Genomic DNA, 21,979 nt, shown 5'->3' with positions numbered 1-21,979 from the left:
TGGCCCACTCCAGATGGAAGGGGCGCAGAGGGGGTCTTAGGGACGGCGGAGGCGCAGGGGCTCACCATGAGGAAGGAGTACCCGATCCAGAGGCTCCTCCAGGCCCGCGGACACGGGGGGATGGACTGGTCTTGGCTGTGCACTGCCACGGCCTGGGCGGGGGCCTCGCACACGGCGCAGCGGCTGATGTACGGGCGGATCTCGTCCTCTGAGAGCGGCGTCATGGGCAGAGGCGCAGTGCTCGCCAGCCAGTAGGACCTGTCGTTCCTCCGGGCATAGTGGCACACCTGGTGGATGTTGCAGTAGGCGAAGGGCAGCGTGCTAAAGATGGGGAGGCAGGAGCCCGCCAGACCTGGGCAGGTGAGACCAAGTGAAGGCTAAGTGCTCTGCTCTGGGATGAGCTTCCCTACCCAGGCCCTCTGCAGACACTCTGGCATTGGCAGGGGATGGGGTGCGGGGGTTTGTGGGGGGGTGCTGGCCAAAGCCTGCTGCTGTGGGCACCTGACCACTTCAGCCGCCTCTCAGGTCTCACGGGTCAGGCCGCTTTTTTCCCTGGATTGCTCTCCTGAGTCAAGCAACAGGCCAGGATGCTCGAGAGAGAAAGACGTGAGCACACCTCTTCTCGAAGAGCTTCAGGAATTTTCAGGAAGCTGCTGGCCCGGGATGGTGGAGGTAGGGAGCTGGAGGAGCCAAGGGGCCATGGGAACACAGCAAGACAAGCCTTGAGAAGTGGGAGCTCCTGGGCACACAAGCTGGATGGCTGCAAGAAGTGATTGGAAGCCAGGCCCTGAATTCCGAACAAGGTTTGGCCAGGTTTGGAGATGGTGGTGATGGTTCAAAGGAAAGGCCTGTTTATACAGCAGTAAAGAGGGTCAGAGGTAATTAGGGAGCACGGAGCTCAAAGGACTCAGAGTTCAGCCCTGGGGAAGGCAGGTAGAGCAGGTCTGGGTCTATCTCTAGCGTTGCTCGAGTATGAGTTGGCCAAAAAGTTCCTTGTGGTTTTTCCATAGGATTACACATTTTCAGCCAACCCACTAAAGCAGACCAGAGGATGCAGGCTTTGTCCATCTCATTAAGGAGTTTTGCTTTTCTTCCAAGAGCTCTGCAGAGTGCAGCCACAGGGAGGTGGCTCTGGCTAGAGCAGGGCACGGGAGGTGACGCTGGTGGTACAGGAGAAAGTAGGTGCCCTCACAGGCCTGCATGCTTTTATCACCCTTACTGACAGTGGGGGTCACGCCCAGTGACAAGACACACCTCACCACCAGCTGATCCTGTGGGCACAGTCCTCCTGTACCCACCACTGCAACCACCCCTATCTTTGGGGGATCATAAGTGTCAGCACCTGGGGACTCAACCCTCAGCTTAGAAGTCAATTCCTGAGGCTTACAAATCCACTATTGGAAACTGACAAACAGTGCTAAGGAATGATGCTCAAAGTAAAGTTCTGAGTAAGTAAAGTAAACTTTACTTTTCTCAAAGTAAAGTAAAGTCGTTAAAGGGTATAAATTTGCAACTAGTAGATACATAAGTCCTAGTGATCCAATGCATAGTGGAATGAATATAGACAACAATATTGCAGCATAATCATCAAATTTATGAAGAGATTCAGTTCAGTTCAGTTCAGTTCAGTCGCTCAGTCGTGTCCAACTCTCCGCGACCCCATGAATCACAGCACGCCAGGCCTCCCTGTCCATCACCAACTCCCGGAGTTCACTCAAACTCCTGTCCACAGAGTCGGTGATGCCATCCAGCCATCTCATTCTCGGTCGTCCCCTTGTTCTCCCGCCCCCAACCATTCCCAGCATCAGAGTCTTTTCCAGTGAGTCAACTCGTCGCATGAGGTGGCCAAAGTATTGCAGTTTCAGAGATTAGATAGTAATTATTCCCACCACAAAAAAGAAATGATAACTATGTGATATGATGGAGGTGCCAACAATCGATACAATGAAGTCATTATGATATATATATATGGATCAGATCAACACCTTATACACCTTAAACTTACATCATGTTATTTGTCAAATGTATTTCATTTGACAGTGAATTCCAGAAGAATACTGGAGTGGGTTGCCATTTCCTTCTCCAGGGCATCTTATCGACTCAGGGATTGAGGCAGCATCTTCAGGAACCAACCATATCCTGATTAAATCATTTACATTGGGAAATAAAAATTGTGTTTTATGTCAGAGTTATACTTACTGAGGAAGAATTATTTTTAAAGTCAGACTATAATAATTATTAAAAATTATAAATAACCTAAATTATAAAATAATTATTTATAATAATTTAAAACTTTTATGAAAATTTAATAATATTTATCATTTTAAATTTTACAATAATTAGTATTTAAAATTAGAAATAAAAATATAATAATGATATAGCTAGAATGAGCTTTCTTGGCACCTCACAGGGTCATAGATGTAACAGAATTAGTTGAGAATCAGCATGGTAGTTGAAGAAAGAAAAATCTCATAGAAGATGAGTGATCATTTAAGATGTTGATGAATCCATGACACTAACCCGAAAGTTTTGCTCATCAGCAATGAACCTGGGTGACCACGTGCCATCTACGTACCTAGGTCTTGACTGTGAGCTTTCTCCTGTCCTTCCAGGTATAGGAGACTATACCCAGTCCAGAGCCTGGGCATGCCCATGGGGCAGGTGGGTTCTCCGTCCGTCTGACTGTGAAGAACCAGGAGGAAGCCACTGAGGTATCCAGGGCCAAACCCTATGGGCCCAGGATCCCCTACGGGCCCAGGAGGGCCTGGAAGAATAAAGAAACATAAAGAAAGGTGGTTTAGGGAGTTCAGTTTAACAGATATTTCCAAGGACCTCTGTCTGGTGCTATGCTAAGTACTCAGAGAGCAGAGAGGAATGTCCCCCTCACACAACTGCAGTGCACCCCAACAACTCATTCAACAAGGACACGGTTTAGCAGCTTCTAGCTGCTTGGGTTACATGAGCATAGAAACAGCTGAGAATACCTGCCCTCCTACAGCTTACATTCTACTTGAAGAGGAGAAATGACAAGCAATAAGCATAATGAAAAGGTAAACTATGAAATACTTAATAAAGGATAAGTGCTGAGAAGAACTACAATAGGGTAATGACAGCCAGTACGGGATCTCCGAGACTCTTCCAACTAGATTCCGTTCCATTCCGTTGCTCAGTCGTGTCCGATTCTTTGCGACCCGGTGGACTGTAGCCTACCGGGCTTCTCCGTCCATGGGATTCTCCAGGCAAGAATACCGGAGTGGGTTACCGTTTCCTTCTCCATCCAACTAGATTAGGAGTCTGCTATCTGAAAAGGTGAATCTCAAAAGTTGGTCTGTCTTATACCTCCCAGACTCATTCTATGGTTCTCCCATATTGTCAGTTCCATTCTAAGAAGCACAAGGGTTTAGAATCCATTGTGATTATTGTTTAGTTGCCAAGTCATGTCTGACTCTTTGCAACCCAGGGACTGTAGAGCCTGTCAGGCTCCTCTGTCCATGGGATTTCCCAAGCAAGAATGCTGGAGTGGGTTGCCATTTCCTACTCCAAGGGATCTTTCCAACCCAGGGATTGAATCTGGGTCTCCTGCATTGCCAGGCGGGTTCTTTACCGCTGAGCCACCAGGGAGGCCCACATGTTTGGCTTTGTATCTCTTCTTTTATAAGAAAGGAAGGTGGAAGAAGCCCAAATTCTAGATCTCTAACTGACTGGTAGGAAATGAACAGCTCTACGGAATATGAGCAGGGACATCTCCTTTGGCCTCTCTAAGTGGGTGACCTACTGAAGAAGGTCAGTGGCTACTTCTAATTGCCAAAAGCGGAGGGTGGAGTTAGACTTTGACATCTTTAAAAACGGTATTTGTTAAAAGTTTTTGTTTCTGGGAGACTGGCAGCTCTTCTCATCTATGCTGTAAACCAGAGATTACAACCTGGTAGCTTGTGGGCTGCATCAGGCCTGCTCATGTGTTTTGTTTGACTTACCAAGATTTGAGGAGTTAAGATTTCAGACTAGAAAAGCAGAGTATAGGGAACAGTGGACCCACACGTCTACATGGCCACAATTTCCACACAATAGAAGCCAAGCCCTGCTTTCAGACTGCAGCCCCCATTTTCCCAAGGCCCCTTCCTCAGCATCCCAGCTCCCCCGCACCCCTTCACCTGCTTCTCATTACTAACCTGGTACTGCCAGATACTCTCCACAGAGGAGACTGTATCTGGGAGTCTTCAGGCCCTAACATATTGCTTGATGAGTTATATTTCATATTTATATTCTAAAGTGTTCTTATCTGCCTTCACCGAAGGCCCACTCTCAAGTATTTTTAAAGAAAAGCCTTGTATTCTTTTTAAGTGGCATCATCGATTCAATGGACATGAGTTTGAGCCAATTCCAGGAGACAGTGAAGGATAGGGAAGCCTGGTGTGCTGCAGTCCAAGGGGTCGGAAAAGAGTCAGACACAACTGAGCAACTGAGCAACAAAATGTATTGATGGCTGTATGATGAGAGGAATGAACTCAGAAAACCAGAGTCCAAGTGATTCAGCCAGTTATAGGCGTGAGACCACCCCTGCCAACCCTAAGATCTTTACTATAGCCTCTCAATGGTAAAGCCATGCCAGGCTCACACTGGGAAAGTGAACAGCAGAAATGGCTGAGCCTTTTATGATTATGAATAGTGCTTTGGAAGAGTAATGGACACAAGGCCTTGACCCGTTTTTATGATGGTCAAGTATCAATTAGAACGTGGGGAGTCCATTCTTTTCTGTTCCTATTGCTCTGTCTCCCTAAAGCCTGGTGAGTTGGTATCTAAGGCAAATGTTTGAGAGGCCAGGGACCTTGTACACAGTTCTCAGATTCACTGGGCCAGAGAAAAGAAGAGAAATGGAAACGCTTTACCTGGTGCTCCTGGACAGCCTGCTTCTCCCATGTCACCTTTATGTCCCGGAAGCCCAGGGGACCCTGGGAGGCCATCCTCACCCCTCCTGCCATCCAGCCCGGGCTCTCCTTTGCACCCTGCAGGAAAGTTCACGACAGCAATGGTGACAATGATGTGACACCTGCTAGGCTAGCATTTACTTCCTGAATTCCACTTGGCAGCCTGGGCCTCCCATCTGGACACAGCTCCTTTGGCTCGTTCATTTTGCAGGTATGTGAAGTTGGGATTATACCACCTCTACTTGGCAGTTGGAGTAATTAAGACTCCAAGAGGTCAAGTAACTTCAGTGAGCCAGGAATGGGCAGAGCCAGGATCTGAAGCCAGACCAGCAAGGTGTTGAGTGAGGCATTTTCATATTTTCTTCGTAGTCTTGTATTTTGACCTGGTTGCGTTTTTGTTTTTTTTTTACACTGAACATCTATGGCTTTTGTCATTGAATATTCTCCTTAATAATGATGCTTTAGAAGCCTGAATGGAGGAATGAATACAACTGAACAGCATTCATTTGAGAGAGTCAGGTTAAATTTCGGAAAAGGCAATGGCAACCCACTCCAGTACTCTTGCCTGGAGAATTCCAGGGACGGGGGAGCCTGGTGGGCTGCCATCTATGGGGCTGCACAGAGTCGGACACCACTGAAGCGACTTAACAGCAGCAGCAGCAGGTTAAATTTAAAGCAAGAGAAGCAACTTTTAAAGACCAGCTGTTTGTTGAGGGTTCAAAGCACTAGGGAGCAGGGTAATCTTTTTATGTGAAATTATCTGATTCAGTCTATACAGAAGCCACACGACTAGGTGCTACCATGTGGGGAGACGGAGGCTCAGAGAGGCCACGGTGAGGGTCATGTGTGCAGAGGACGCGGACCCAGCAGGCCAAGTGCACAGGCTGTGCCAGGTATCACCAGTCCTGCGCTCAGGACGAGCCACAGGGCTCAGGAGTGCTCCCTGGGGCCCTGTGAGCTAGCTGTCACCCTGAGACTTGAGCAGTTCTTTCTTTAAGTGTTTGGTTTATTTTGGCCAAGGCATTAATTTATCAGCCGTGATCTGTTTTGGTCTGGGAAGCAGATTTGGTCCCTGCCTGTGGGAGAGCTTGCAGCCCTTACCGTAATTATCTGAATTACTAGCCCCTCGAGGTTTCCGGTGTCTAATCTCCCTCCCTTCCTAGGTCACTGTCCTTCTCTAGCCGACCTCTCTCTCTTTCTGCCATAAATCAGCCTAAAAACAATCATTATGTCAAAGAGGCTTCACTTCAGGAACTGCCTCACTTTTCTGCACTGGGCTGTGTTCTCTGAGGCAGCAGGAGCCTCCTGAGGGAATGGAGGAGGGCTGCCGCACTCAGGGGACCAGACGTCTCACTCGGCTCCCTTCTCACACAGGCCCCCCTTAGAGCCATCTGAAATGCATGCCCCCCAAACCTTTACATTTTGCATCCCCTGCCTGAGTGGCCCCCACAAACCTCCTCTTTTTGTCTCACAACCAGCAGCCCCCGTACTCGATGTTGGTTGCAGTACATTTGATGTGGGCATCAGGGGTGCTCCTGGCTTTGGCGGTGCTGTCATGTCACTTCCTTACCTCTTGGATCATAAATTCTCTTGGAACGTGCTGCACGCCTGGACTGTGTTCTTACATGGTCATCTCTCAGTAAGTGAGAAAGGAACCCCTCTCCTCCTCCCTAGTGAGGGAAGGGGTGCCCCTCCCTGTCTACCTTGGCAGAAGCCTGTTCCTAAATGGCACTGCTATCTTTCCACCAGCTTCAAAGAGTCTCTGTTAGTTTGGAAGGAACCTAGGGCCCCGCGGTGAGATCAGAGCATTCTTCTCTTTCCCATCCAAAGACATGGTTCCAACACATGGCCATAGGGTGATTCGGGAAAGGGCTACCCAGGGTTAACGAGCCAGCAAAACAACAGGAGGATCGCAGAGAAGGCAGTAGCCGTTTCTTCCCTAGTCCCCACATGCAGCAAGCCCACTGGCCATCTGGAAAAGAGTCCCTCGACCAGATGTTACAATATGGGCTTTGCTCCCTTTCGAGGAAGACAAACGGAAATTGTAAGCGGATAACATTTTCTGAGCCCCAGGAAGGAAGGCTTTTGTTAACTTGACATGTAGGCCCAGAACTTTTCATCTGGAACTTGTTTGCAGGAGCAGAAAAATAAATGTGTGCTCGGTGGAGTCTGACTCTGCGACCCCATGGACTGAAGCCCACCAGGCTCCTCTGTCTGTTGGATTTCCCAGGCAAGAATACTGGAGTGGGTTGCCATTTCCTTCTCCAGGAGATCTTCCTGACCCAGGGATCGAATCTGTGTCTCCTGTATCAGCAGGCAGATTCTTTACCACAGCGCCAGGAACAGACCTACATCTGAAAGCCCAGCACTGTCGGATGGAGTCCCTCTTCTGAGAGGGTCAAGTGTTGAAGATAAACGCTCCCAAACAAGATGTCAGGAATGTCCATAAGATAGTAACAGTTCAACCCAGAACGGAAACCATTTTTAAAAGCCTCAGCCTTTGAGGGCCACTGGGGAAGGATAATTGTAGAGATGAAAGAGACACATGAGGAGAAAACCATTAGACCTGTTATCCAGGGTTCTTAACAGATTCAAGTTTTACTTGGTGTGGCCATTACCCACTCAGATTGGGCAGGAAGGAGCCAGAAGTTCCTTTTTTCCTCTGTAGATCTCAGCTGCAGCACTTGGCTACAAGATCAGCTCAGAAATGAAAGAGGTCTTGACGGAAAACAGGAAGAAAACCATATTATTTTAAGCGGAGGTGGTACCTCTGTGGGGCAGTTGATCCTTCACAACCAAACTTGGAGTGGTCCTTAATGCCCCACTCACCCTGCTGAAACAATCTCCTTCAGAAAAGGAAAGGTGACCCAAACCAATAAGGGTTCCAAATTTCCAAATTTGCTGGCATATCGAATGCAGCACTTTAACAGCATCATCTTTTAGGATTTGAAATAGCTTAGCTGGAATTCTGTCTCCTCCATCAGCTTTGTTCATAGTAATGCTTCCTAGGGCCCACTTGACTTCACAGTCCAGGATGTCTGGCTCTACGTGAGTGATCACACCATCGTGGTTATCTGGGTCATTAAGATTTTTTTTGTAAAGTTCTTCTGTGTATTCTTGCCAGCTCTTCTTAATATCATCTGCTTCAGTTAGGTCCATACCATTTCTGTCTTTTATTGTCCCCATCTTTGTGTGAAACGTTCCCTTGATATCTCCAATTTTCTTGAAGAGATCTCTAGTCTTTCCCGTTCTAATGTTTTCCTCTATTTCTTTGCTTTGTTCGCTTAAGAAGGCTTTCTTATTTCTCCTTGCTAGTCTCTGGAACTCTGCATTCCGTTGGGTGTATTTTTCCCTTTATCTTTGCCTTCTACTTCTCTTCTTTTCTCAGCTATTTGTAAGGCTTCCTCAGACAACCATTTTGCCTTCTTGCATTTCTTTTTCATGGGACGTTTTTGGTCACTACCTCCCGCAAAATGTTATGAAATGAATGGTTTGGTTTAGAACTTAAGAATCCTGCCGCCCTGACAATGACTGAGCAATGCCCAAGTCCGTTAGGTAAATAAGGCCATCTTTGCCAGAATTTAGAGTTACCCTCTCCCTCTTTCCTCTTCCTCTTCCAAGAAATACACCTCCTCCTCCCTTCTTTTAGGCTGTTTCTGCTCCATTGAGCCCTGATTCAACAGTTTTTAATTCAAGGTCAAATCAACACCTAATAGTGACTACTTGTAGAGCATTTACTCAGTGATGCTAAGAGATTTCAAAGCTTCATGGCCAGGGACTTCCATGGTGGTCCCGTGGTTAAGAATTCATCTTGCAATGCAGGGGACATGAGTTTAGTCCCTGGTTGGGGAACTAAAATCCCACATGCTATGGAACAACTAGGCCTGCATGCCACAGCTAAGACCTGAGAGAGCCAAACAAATAAATAATTGAGGCAGATAATTATTTCTCAGGGGAAAAAAAATCCTCATGTCCAAAAGCCGCCCAAGGATAAAAGTTAAAATGGGTGTTCCCCCAAAAATAGAAGGGATATTGTAGATCCCATTGCGTGCATGCATGCTAAGTCGCTACAGTCAAGTCCGACTCTTTGTGACCCTATGGACCTGCCAGGCTCCTCTGTCCATGGAATTCTCAGGCAAGAATAGTGGAGTGGGTTTCCATGACCTCCCCCAGGGGCTCTTTCTGACCCAGGGATCAAACCCTGATTTCTTATGTCTCCTGCATTGGCAGGTGGGTTCTTGCCACTAGGTCCACCTGGGAAGCCCATAGATCCCCCTACTACATGATTAAACCTTTGGATAAATGTAGAAAAAATGTTAAAGGGGAAGGAGATTTTCATGCTTGATTCCCAAGAGTTGTTTAGGCTCCGTACAAAAACCGACATAGCAAACACCCAGATTTTCATTTCAGCAATTCAAAGCCAGAAATCAGAGTGAGGTTCATACCTGGTCCCAGCGGGCCTCTCATGCCAGGAAGCCCCATGGTTCCTTCCGGTCCTCTCGGGCCTGCTACCCCAGGAAGCCCTGGGATTCGGGGGCAGGCATCCAAGTCTGCTGGGGGCCCAGGCTCACCTGAAATTGGAATCACCACCTGTATAAAGGGTTCAAATGCTTATGAACCAGTGCCTTTTGCAATTTGGATGGGCTTCTGACACCACGCTGGAATGTTATCAGGAATGTTCAGCCATCCAGTGTCAGCTCTGTGAAGGCAGGACTTTGTCTTGTTCACTATGTGGGGCAGGCAAACTTCTCCAAAACTTTTCACTGCGTGACTGAACGAATGAGTGAATGGGATTTCAGAGGAAGCCAAAGAAGTAGGAAATAGTGAAATCTGGCTGAGACAGTGACCGTTTGGTGAACTTTACAGGATTTGCCATCTTTGGGCCATTTCTTACTAGGTGCCAGCCACAGGTGGCGTGGGAGAGGTCCTGGTGGGTTCCTCACACTCAGCTTAACATTGCTTTAATTCAGCCGTCTACACTGCAGTCAGCTGGGTTTCCAGAGTGTCTGCTACTCAAGAAGACATGATTTCAGGATGGCTAGAGGCACTGAGGCAGCAGTGATTTTCAACCTTGAGTACACGTTGAAATTATCCAGGAGAGTTATAAACATTCAGATATCTGGGCCCCATCTGAGAAATAGTGGTTTAATTGGTACAGGATGTAGCCTGGGCAGTGACCTCAAGCTTGACTGTACAATAAATCCATCTGCAGAGCTTTTCAAAAATACTGCTGTGGAATCTAGAAACATGGTGCAGATGAACCTATCTGCAGGCAAGGAACAGGAATGCAGACATAAGAAGGGAAATGTGAGCACGGGGCGGGGAGGGAATGAATTGGGAGATTGGGATTGACGTATTAATATATATATACTGCCATGTGTAAAACAGATAACTAGTGGGAACTTGCTGTGTAGCTCAAGGAGCTCAGCTCGGTGCCCTGTGATGACCTGGGCGGGTGGGATGGGTGATGGGGTGAGAGGTCCAAGAGGCAGGGGATATATGTATACATATAGCTGATTCACTTTGTTGTACAGCACTGTAAAGCAACTGTAGTCCAATTTTTTTTTAAAGTACTACTGTCGGCACCCCATCTAGATTACTAAAAACGAATTTGTGTGAGTGAAATCGAAGCATCAATAATTTTTTAAACTTTCCAGATGATTCCAATATTCGCCCGGGCTAAGAAGCACCACTGGAAAGCTGCAGCTGTGACCTGAATACATCATGAATCTCTCAGGCTTGTTAGGGCCCTGAGTCTCTGAGTCAATAGGTCTGGGGGAGGGGGCATCAATTTGCATATTCTAATAAGTGCTCGGATGAGCTCAATGGTATTGATGTGGGAATCTCACTTTGAAAATTGCAGCCCTAAAGGTTGAAATTTTTTTTTAATTCTTGGTTACATTCACATCTTTAAGACAGTTTTTTTTCCCCCTAAATCTTCATTCAGTCTCCCTGCAATCATTCCACAAAGGACAAGAAATAATAGCTCTAAGCAAAAATGATGACCGCTAACACCTAGTGGACACTTTATCATGCATGAGAAGTGAAAGTGTTAGTCACTCAGTCGTGTCCAACTCTTTGGGACTGCAAGGACTATAGCCCGCCAGGCTCCTCTGTCCATGGGATTCTCCAGGCAAGAATACTGGAGTGGACAGTCATTCCCTTCTCTAGGGCATCTTCTGGATCCAGATCCAAAGATCAAACCCAGGTCTCCTGCCTTGCAGGTGGGCTCTTTACCATCTGAGCCACCAGCAAAGCTCAACATGCAACAGATCTCATGCTAAGTGTTTTATGACTGAATGTTCCCACCCAGGCTGTGTGTATGTGCTGCTATCATTAGAATGTTACAGGGGAAGAAAACTCAGGCCCTGGGAAATAAATGACATTTATTTATTGACAAATAAACGTCATGCAGCCAGTTTGTGGCATAGTCTAGATTAAAATCCAAGACACCTTGTCTCCAAAACAGTGCTCTTCACCCCCACCCCATACTGCCCTCCTTAAGGACTCTGAACATCTATGTCCTGAATTCTAAGAAGTGCAACATATTGTAAAGCACGCCCTTTATTAGTTATCATTTTCTTAAAATTCATACAAATGTGCCAAATAATTTGAAAAACAATGATAAAGCAGTGAGAAAATCCTAGAAAACCTGGCCATAACGGCAACGGAGTCTACATGATAGTAACTGTGTCTATGGAAAATGTACTTGAATGCTATAAGCAGTTTGGAATTTAACCCTCTGGAAAATATTGTATGAAACCACAAATAACACCAAGTTAGAGGTCTTTTTACAGTATGAACGGTTTAATGTAAAACTTTGCTTTTTTACTCTGGGTGAGTTGAGAGAGGTATAGTTCTTATTTTTCCTAGATAATCTGATGTTACAGTGGAAATTCACCAGTGGGAGTGGAGAGAAAGCAGGTGAGTAAAGGCAGGGCTGGGTATTTGGCTGGTACTTAATATTTAGGATGTTGACGTTATCATCTAGTGAGTCACAGTATATACTGTGACTATATATATAGTCACAGACATTAAAAAGACTGAAGTGAAAACATTAAATATACAACAATAATTTAAAAAATATAAACGTTAAAAGCAGCAAGATTTCTTAAAATTCTGATTTTGCTTTTTCTTTACTTTTTGACAGACCAGAAGCTTAAAGAAAGGGGCTGAGGCATCTCTTCTAAGGGCTCTAAAAATAATATACAGCATCTGTATTCAGGGCAACATTCCTTGGGGTTAATAACAGTCGCCTGGAAAGAACAAATGCCCACATTCAGGGTTTTTCTTCCCCTCTTTTGAGAAACTCTTTTTATTCTCTTTGAAAATGCCAGACACAAAATCATATGTTGCTTTTGCATTGTAGAGGTTTAAGTGCACACTTAGTTGAAAAGAATGGCATTTTCATTTTAATACACAAAGGAACTTGCTCGTTGAAAATGGACCTCGGGTGTGACGGGAAAGGCTTGTCACAGCCCCTTACTGGGTGGTCAGGACCCATCTTTTCATGTTGTTGATATTGTTTATTTTAGGGATGTTCTCTATATTTATATTGCAGAATTTAGAAAGGAAACTTACACTGGTATGTACTGGAGCATCTCACAGAGAAAGCTCATACCCTGTGCCTGAACTGAATTATATAAGCCGAGTCTCTACACCGCCTTGACAACCTCTAAGGAGGTTCAGCACGGGGACTCTCTAAAATAGGGTTACTATATCTGCAATGAGGAAGCAGAAGCATTAAAACCTAATATAGTTACAGCACCCCATCTGAAAAATTGAACAAAGTTGCCCTCACAAATACAGTGAAAAAAGCAAGTATGAAAATGACTAGAAACAGGATTTAAAGGAAATTATTCATTTTACAGCAATGCTTACCTCTGGAACCTGAAGAGATCCAAAGCCAAAAATGGGAGGCCAGACAACAATTTTCATAAGGTGGAAAGAGATTATAAATGTGTAAGTTAGGACAAAAGTGAAATAGATTGAGAACACAAATAATAATTTGAAGACAGCATAGACAACAAGCAGAACGATGGCATCTTATTTACATAAAAAGTCCACATTCCTGTTACTGACAAGAATGGCTATGATGAATGAAGTTTTCGTATCTAGAAAGACCTGAAATGAAACCCTGTTGTGCAATATAAAATTCGAGTTGGTTTCTTATGGCAAATATGCTCTAATTTAATGTATGGAAAAATTCTATCCTTTTAAAGGATTCTGGAAATTCCATATTAATTTGCCAAGTTTTATAGATTATTTACAGAAAGGAAATACAAGATGAATCATAGTAGTTCTTCATCATGTTGTTCTGTGGTCCATCAAAAAGCAGAACAGTTTTCTTACTCTTTGGACTAGAGTGCTAATTTAAGAGATTGCAAAATATTCAGAACTGATACCACACTGCTGTCATATTGACTTAGGATCCTGAAAGATATGACTTCTGCCAATCTCAGATATACATATGTGCCCTTCCAACTCTTCTTTGACTTCTTTTGACTTTCTGATGAAAACCTGTTGTCTATAGAGCTGAAAAATCAAATAGCCTTTCATCTTCATAGGAACTAATGTACTTGACAAGAAACATTAAAATAAAACATCTAGAAAAATTAATGGTAGGGAATTTGGAGATAAGAATTGAATATACAATGTTCACATACAACAATCAAGTCTATCTTAGGATCCTGTGTAAAGGAACAAGGTTTATTTACCTTAGAAATAGTATATGTAAAACCAACTCCTAACTTTCAAACTCACTTGTTCTAATTATAGGTAAGTTTCCAAACCTGAGACTCTGTCATGCAGCTTAAGATAAACATAATCTTTATAAAAAAGAGCTCAACTACTAGAATTTGCTGATAATTTCAGAATAATTACTTTCTGAAAGATGACCCTCATAGTAAATATTTTTTTAAAAACACTCCATGTAGGCTAGGTGGAGATGATTAGGCATTAGAAGCTTACCCGGAGGACCCAAAGGCCCTTGTCTGCCTGGAGGTCCAGGTAAACCTTTGTCTCCAGGTGACCCAGGACTTCCAGGTGGCCCCTGTGGCCCCGGGAATCCCATTGGTCCTAAAAGAAAGATGAAAAGGAGGGCAATAGAACGAAGCATTATAAAGACAACAACAGCTTGATGGACTGAATTCAGAGGTTCACTCCAGCAAAGTGCAGGGCACAGCCAGCACCGGACTGGAGAATAGCTCCCTCTTTCTTCTGGAAGGCTGAGAAAAGTTGCCTCAATCCATCAACAGGACAAAGGAAAATCGTTCCATGACCAAAACAAAACTGAGGATGAAAACCTAGTAACCCTGAACTTTCTCTGGAGACAGTCAAAGGACTGCCAAGGAAAGGGAAAATTAGGAAAGATGCTCCACTATCTGGGAACACCCACCCTGACCCTGATATTCCACTCTTCTCTTCCCCACGCTCTCAATTTCAGCCAGACCAGCCACTCGGTGCCTCATACACACTGTTCCTTCCCTCCTCCTCATCCAGGAAGTCCTCCACATCCTGTAGGGTGCAGATCACACCAAGGAGGCCTCCCTGGAATCCCAACCCAAGTCCAGCTGCTTTGCAATAAGCACTCAGAGAAGTGTGCCTCACCACCCAAAGCATGTCTCTCATGTAGCACTGTTCTTGTTCAGTTGCTTGGTCGTGTCAGACTCTGTGACCCCCATGGACTGCAGCACGCCAGGCTTCCCTGTCCTTCACTATCTCTCGCAGCTTGCTCAAACTCATGTGCATTGAGTCAGTGATGCCATCCAACCATCTCATCCTCTGTTGTCCCCTTCTCTTCCTGCCTTCAATCCTTCCCAGCATTATGGTCTTTTCCAATGAGTCAGTTATTTGCATCAAGTGGCCAAAGTATTGGAGCTTCGGTTTCAGCATCAGCCCTTCCAATAAATAGTCAGGGCTGATTTCCTTTAAGATTGACTGGTTTGATCTCCCTGCTGTCCAGGGGACTCTCAAAAGTGTTCTCCAGCACCAAAATTCGAAAGCATCAGTTCTTCAGTGCTCAGCCTTCTTTTGGAGTAGGAAATGGCAACCCACTCCTATACTTCTCAAATGCCTGGAAAATTCCATGGATAGAGGAGTCTGGAGGGCTATAGTCCATGGGGTCGCAGAGTCAGACACAACTGAGTGACTAACACTTCAGGCTTCTTTATGGTCCAACTCAGTTAATATAGATGGATACTTTAATGTGAGTATCTTTCTTATGAAGCCATATATTTAACTTAATTAGTGGGTACTCCTTTTGAATTTGTTCACTACTATATTTCTGTGGATTTCTAATAATAATTTATGGAAAAGATCAAATATTTCCCACTGAATAAGTCTAAAAAAGGTACGCTGAAGAAATTCCCTCATCCTTTTAACAGTTAAGCACTCTTTGGCCCTAGGCTAACTGGAATGGGAGTTAAGAAGCATGATTAGAGGTTCTACCAATATTTCCAACTCTTGGTATATCCTTTTGTAGGTTGCTATTATTTATATGTCTTGCTATTTCCCTAATCCTGAAGTATATTTCCAGGTGAAAGCTAATTCTCTAGGGAAGCCACTGGGGAGGAGGAGTGACTTATTAGGGAGAGGAACAAGGCTGTATAGACAGCCCCCTTCCTCTCTCTTGGTGACTTGAATGCTAGGTGTATCTGTCCAATCTGGAAGTTTAGTAATTAGAAGTCAAAATACCTGCAGATATAAGCCACAATTTCTAAAATTGATTTTACCACTAATAAAGGTGAATAGGATTGCTGAGTACTGTTGTACAGGTTATACACTGCACAATTTCAGGGATGCCATTTGTGTTCTAGTCATAGCAGCCTCATGGTGATTCTGACCTTCCCTCTGCTCTAATTGTTTACTTATTTCACATTTGTTTTAGAAATCAGACAGAGTGCTAGTTACTAGGCTCCTGCAAAGTTCAAGATTTGCATCTTGGTATCAAGTTTCCTTATTTATGACATAAGGGAGGTAAAATGGATAAATTTATTGGTCTCTTCTCAACAAAATGTCCTATGAACCTTAAAATTCTCTAAAATTGTTACAGCCAATAACTAAGGTCCCCAAATATTCAGTTCAGTCACTCACTCGTGTCCGACTCTTTGTGACCCCATGGATTGCAGCACGTCAGGCCTCCCTGTCCATCACCAACTCCCGAAGTTTGCTCAAACTCATGTCCTCGAATTGGTGATGCCATCCAACAGTCTCATCCTCTGTCATCCCCTTCTGTTCCTGCCCTCAATCTTTCCCAGTTCAGGGTCTTTTCTAATGAGTCAGCTCTTCGCATCAAGTGGCCAAAGTATTGGAGTTTTAGCTTCAACATCAGTCCTTCCAATGAATATTCAGCACTGATTTCCTTCAGAATTGAATAGTTTGATCTCCTTGCAGTCCAAGGGACTCTCAAGAGTCTTCTCCAACATCACAGTTCAAAAGCATCAATTCTTTGGCGCTCAACTTTCTTTATGGTCCAACTCTCACATCCATACATGACTACTGGAAAAAACATAGCTTTGAATAGATGGACCTTTGTTGGCAAAGTAATGTCTCTGCTTTTTAATATACTATCAAGGTTGGTCATAACTTTCCTTCCAAGGAGTAAGCGTCTTTTAATTTCATGGCTGCAATCAGCATCTGCAGTGATTTTGGAGCCCCCAAAAAATAAAGTCTGATACTGTTTCCACTGTTTCCCCATCTATTTCCCATGAAGTGATGGGACCAGATGCCATGATCTTCATTTTCTGAATGTTGAGCTTCAAGCCAACTTTTTCACTCTCCTCTTTCACTTTCATCAAGAGGCTTTTGAGTTCCTCTTCACTTTCTGCCATAAGGGTAGTGTCATCTGCATATCTGAGGTTATTGATATTTCTCCCAGCAATCTTGATTCCAGCTTGTGCTTCTTCCAGCCCAGCATTCCTCATGATGTACTCTGCATATAAGTTAAATAAGCAAGGTGACAATATACAGCCTTGACGTACTCCTTTTCCTATTGGAACCAGTCTGTTGTTCCATGTACAGTTCTGACTGTTGCTTCCTGACCTGCATACAGGTTTCTCAAGAGGCAGGTCAGGTGGTCTGGTATTCCCATCTCTTTCAGAATTTTCCACAGTTTATTGTGATACACACAGACAAAGGCTTTGGCATAGTCAATGAAGCAGAAATAGATGTTTTTTTGGAACTCTCTTGCTTTCTCCATGACCCAGCGGATGTTGGCAATTTGATCTCTGGTGCCTCTGCCTTTTCTAAAACCTGCTTGAATATCTGGGAGTTCACGGTTCACACATTGCTGAAGCCTGGCTTGGAGAATTTTGAGCATGACTTTACTAGCGTGTGAGATGAGTGCAATTGTGCGGTAGTTTGAGCATTCTTTGGCATTGCCTTTCTTTGGGACTGGAATGAAGACTGACCTTTTCCAGTTCTGTGGCCACTGCTGAGTTTTCCAAATTTGCTGGCATATTGAGTGCAGCACTTTCACAGCATCATCTTTCAAGATTTGAAATAGCTCAACTGGAATTCCATCACCTCCACTAGCTTTGTTCATAGTGATGCTATCTAAGGCCCACTTGACTTCACATTCCAAGATGTCTGGCTCTAGGTCAGTGATCACATTATCGTGACTATCCTGGTCGTGAAGATCTTTTTTGTACAGTTCTTCTGTGTATTCTTGCCACCTCTTCTTAATATCTTCTGCTTCTGTTAGGTCCATACCATTTCTGTCCTTTATCGAGCCCATCTTTGCATGAAATGTTCCCTTGGAATCTCTAATTTTCTTGAAGAGATCTCTTGTTTTTCCCATTCTGTTGTTTTGCTCTATTTCTTTGCATTGATCACTGAGGAAGGCTTTCTTATCTCTCCTTGCTATTCTTTGGAATTCTGCATTCAGATGCTTATATCTTTCCTTTTCTCCTTTGCTTTTCGCTTCTCTTCTTTTCACAGCTATTTGTAAGGCCTCCTCAGACAGCCATTTTGCTTTTTTGCATTTCTTTTCCGTGGGGATGGTCTTGGTCCCTGTCTCCTGTACAATGTCACGAACTTCCGTCCAGAGTTCTTCAGGCACTCTATCTATCAGATCTAGTCCCTTGAATCTATCTCTCACTTCCACTGTATAATCAGAAGGTCATATCTGAACCAATCAGATAGACCATATCTGAATGGTCTAGTGGCTTTCCCCACTTTCTTCAATTTAAGTCTGAATTTGGCAATAACGAGTTCATGACCTGAGCCACAGTCAGCTCCTGGTCTTGTTTTTGCTAACTGTATACAGCTTCTCCATCTTTGGCTGCAAAGAATATAATCAATCTGATTTCGGTGTTGACCATCTGGTGATGTCCATGTGTAGAGTCTTCTCTTGTGTTGTTGGAAGAGGGTGTTTGCTATGACCAGTGCGTTCTCTTGACAAAACTCTATTAGCCTTTGCCCTGCTTCATTCCGTGCTTCAAGGCCAAATTTGCCTGTTACTCCTGGTGTTTCTTGACTTCCGACTTTTGCATTCCAGTCCCCTATAATTAAAAGGACATCTTTTTTGGGTGTTAGTTCTAAAAGGTCTTGTAGGTCTTCATAGAACCATTCAACTTCGGCTTCTTCAGCGTTACTGGTTGGGGAATAGGCCTGGATTACTGTAATATTGAATGGTTTGCCTTGGAAACGAACAGAAATCATTCTGTCGTTTTTAAGATTGCATCCAAGTACTGCATTTCGGACTCTTTTGTTGACCATGATGGCTACTCCATTTCTTCTAAGGGATTCCTGCCCACAGTAGTAGATATAATGGTCATCTGAGTTAAATTCACCCATTCCAGTAATTATCCCTTTGATAATTTATATTGATTTTATGTTAAAATGTAATAATATTTGAATATATTATGTCAAAGTAGGAAAAACTATTTAACTGTTTCTTTTTACTTTTTAAAATGTGGCTATTACATCTTTTAATTACATATGTAGCTTGCATTCAATTTCTACCGTATACTTCTTGTCTAGAAGATTATCAAGCATGTTATTAGGGACTAAAGATGAACTTGTGTTTCTCCTTCCTACTTGTCTGACTGTCACGCAGATTTTAGGATTCTGGGCAAGTCAGGACATTTTGGAAATGTATTCATTATTTCCATAGAAAATGAGAATGCCCTTACAGTGGTGCACACCACAGACCTGCAAGCCAGATAGGGAAAGTCATCTCATACTACTGAAAGGAACTATTTGCATTCATACCTTTCTGGCCATGTTTTCCGTCACATCCTGGGAAGCCTTTGTGTCCTGGAGGGCCTGGTGGGCCCGGGAGACCTGGAGGCCCTGGCAGACCATAGTCTCCTGGTTCCCCTTTCAGAAAGTCGACACTCCCAGGCGGTCCTGAAGGCCCGGGTTTTCCTGACCACACGAATAGACACAAAGATTCTTTCAGTCAAAGACAAATGTGCATGCTGGCTGCCTAAGAGCTTGTTAAGGAAAGGAATTTAATCGTTTACAAGCAAGGGATGCAAGGAATTAGAATAAGAAGGTCAATAGTATCAGAGGTGAAGCAGTATGTCTCTTGAAGCCCAAGTTGAGAAATGTAAATAGTCTGTCAGTAACTATTAGAACAAAATGAGCTATGCAAAACCTTCCTTCCCTTCAGAGCCATTCCTTTTGGAAGCATCAGTTTGCGACTTTTCTTTGCATCGCCCTCCCGTTGCTCTCATGTGATAGATGGATAGATAGCTGAATAGATGGATGGGTAAATGGATGGATGGGTAGATGGACAAATGGGTGGATGGATAGATGGATACATGGATGGATGGACAGATGAATAGTTGGGTGGATGGGTAAATGGATGAATGGATAGATGGATGGTGGGTGGACAGAGAGATAGTGGATTTTTAAGAAAGTCTGACTAGGCTCCTTGGTGGTCCAATGGTTAAGAATCTACCTGTCAGTGCAGGGGACATGAGTTTGATCCCTGGTGAGGGAAGATCCCAAATGTCTGTACACCACAGCTAAGCCCATGTGTCACAACCACTGAAGCCCACACACCCTAGAACTGTGCTCTGCAACAAGAGTAGCCCCTGTTCACTGCAACTAGAGAAAGCTCGTGCAGCAGCAAAGACCCAGTGCAGCCAAGAATAAATGAACCAGAGAGAGAGAGAGAAAAGCTAGTGATGAAAAAGGAATATCCACTCAATTAAATGTAAAATCCTATTTGAAAACCACTGTCTACACATGGCATTTGAGCCCAAGTTCTATTCCTTCTTAACTTCTAACCTTCTTAGCATATTTTGGGGCATTTCAGCTTTTCATAGTGTAAAGCAGAATTATATAGTTTTTATCCCACCCTCACTAAAACCTAAAGATTTAAAGGTTTCTGTCTCTCTGGAAGAGTTCCATGAGCTAGTAGGAATATGACTGCCTGCGTTTGGCAGAAGGCTGCACTGAGCCACACTCTTGTTCCAACTCCCTAGTCAGCTCTGGTTCAGTCTTACTTTGTTAAATATTGACTTGCTAGAGTTCATCCCAGTGAACTGATAACAGGAAAAAAATGTACTGTGAGCAGCACATGAAGAGACTGTGTGTGTGTGTGTGTGTGAGAGAGAGAGAGAGAGAGAGAGAGGCAGGGGTCCTGTCATCTCTGGGCTGAAAGAAGTGCTTTATGTGCTGATACTGAGACCAACAAGGATGACGAGACTGCCTCCTGCTGGTCCCTTCTGCCCCTCAAGCTCAGCATCAAGCCAGCGATGGTAAAGACTTGCTCTGTGTCAGAGGTGGTCTGAGGGAGTTGAAATAGAAGAGTGAGGGGTCTAAGCGCTGGTCCTGCGGACGCTCCCCACTGCCCACACTCCCCCTTTTCCATCTGCCAGGTTGATGGGGCTGCTGACGTGCTTCTACTTGACCATTCTCTCTGCTCCTCCATCCCAACAGAGCTGGTAAGCGTCTAAGGAAAGCAGCACCATCACCTTTGCCGTGACTGTCCCATACCTCTTGGACCATCGAGGCCAGGAGGTCCCTGATCTCCAGGCAGACCCGGGTCTGGAATGTCATCCTTAAGAGCTTTTCCTGGGGCACCTGGAGGACCAGGCAGTCCAACTCTCCCTGAGGAGGAACACATTCAGCTATTAGACTCACGACATTTGGGAGGTTTGGATTCAGTTATCAAGCGAAGGGCAAAGCATGCTGCTTTCTTACCTGGGGGTCCTGGGGGACCCGGGGGACCTCTTTCTCCAAAAAGCCCCAGAGGAGAAATTCCTGGGTTCCCAGGGTCTCCTGTCTCCCCTTTAGGGCCGGGCATTCCCACTGGACCCGGGGGGCCCATTTCATGTGAACCTTAATGAGGAAAACAACATTAGCACTGCATCTTCTCCTGGTGTGTCCCTGGCATGGGGGCTGGAAAGGAACCGCTTCCCAATGGGCACAGGACAGGAAAGGAGCACATTCTGCTGAGACCAACATTGTCCACAAGAGCGATCCGAATGGCTCAGTCTTCCGGGGGTCACTGTCCCCTCTCTTAGGACCCATCAGACCTGTCCAGCGTAGCTCTGATTTATTTTTATGATTGTTTCCCAGATTTAAAAACACGACCGCTTAGTGACAATACCAACCCTTCAACCTCTACAATCGTTAAGAGTGAAACGAATGGATAGAACAGTAAGTGACTGTGAATAAACTGGCTTGACATTTAAGATGGAAACTGGCAAATAAACAGAACCATTGTGTGGTTTCACGTTGAAAAGGCAGAACTCCACTCGTTTCTTGGAGAGGGCACACATTTTACCAAACAATTTGGAAGAGCCAATAACAATCCTAAGTGACCTAAATGAAGCCTTGATCTTTCAAACCCAAACCCTATAAACGTTTTGTCCATCCCCAACTACAGATTCAAACCCGGCAGCACAACAATTCAATCTTTTTCTCACTGTCTCACAAATGTGCAAGTCTGCTTCCAGCTACCTCGTCTGATTGCAAGCTCTTTTTCTGAGAGACTAATGCAACCAACATGAATTCTATTCAAATAACAGAACAAGCTAAGATGCTGATGATTAGCCTATTTGTGGCATCAAAAATAACAGCAATTTGTTCAGGTA

The 21,979-nt window shown here is 44.5% G+C and overlaps 1 protein-coding gene across 4 annotated transcripts in view; it reads right to left on the bottom strand.

Moving 5' to 3' along the window:
* The window catches only part of COL4A4 (collagen type IV alpha 4 chain), a 151,164-nt gene that overhangs the window by 6,724 nt on the left and 122,461 nt on the right, over window positions 1-21,979 (bottom strand). For all 4 annotated transcript variants that reach the window (XM_055398533.2, XM_055398529.2, XM_055398532.2 and 1 more), the window contains 8 exons: window positions 21,084-21,221; window positions 20,877-20,990; window positions 19,140-19,295; window positions 13,896-14,003; window positions 9,371-9,496; window positions 4,887-5,003; window positions 2,576-2,764; window positions 66-352 (listed from right to left, as the gene is read on the bottom strand). In XM_055398533.2, coding sequence (XP_055254508.2) covers window positions 66-352; window positions 2,576-2,764; window positions 4,887-5,003; window positions 9,371-9,496; window positions 13,896-14,003; window positions 19,140-19,295; window positions 20,877-20,990; window positions 21,084-21,221 — 1,235 coding nt within the window. The remainder of the gene's footprint in view (window positions 1-65; window positions 353-2,575; window positions 2,765-4,886; window positions 5,004-9,370; window positions 9,497-13,895; window positions 14,004-19,139; window positions 19,296-20,876; window positions 20,991-21,083; window positions 21,222-21,979) is intronic.

This window comes from Moschus berezovskii, chromosome 2, assembly GCF_049115385.1.
Source record: "Moschus berezovskii isolate FMDL1 chromosome 2, NW_MosBer_1.0, whole genome shotgun sequence".
NCBI lineage: Eukaryota > Metazoa > Chordata > Mammalia > Artiodactyla > Moschidae > Moschus > Moschus berezovskii.
The sequence above is the reverse complement of the archived record's forward strand: the minus strand, read 5'-3'. Positions and strand labels throughout refer to the sequence as shown.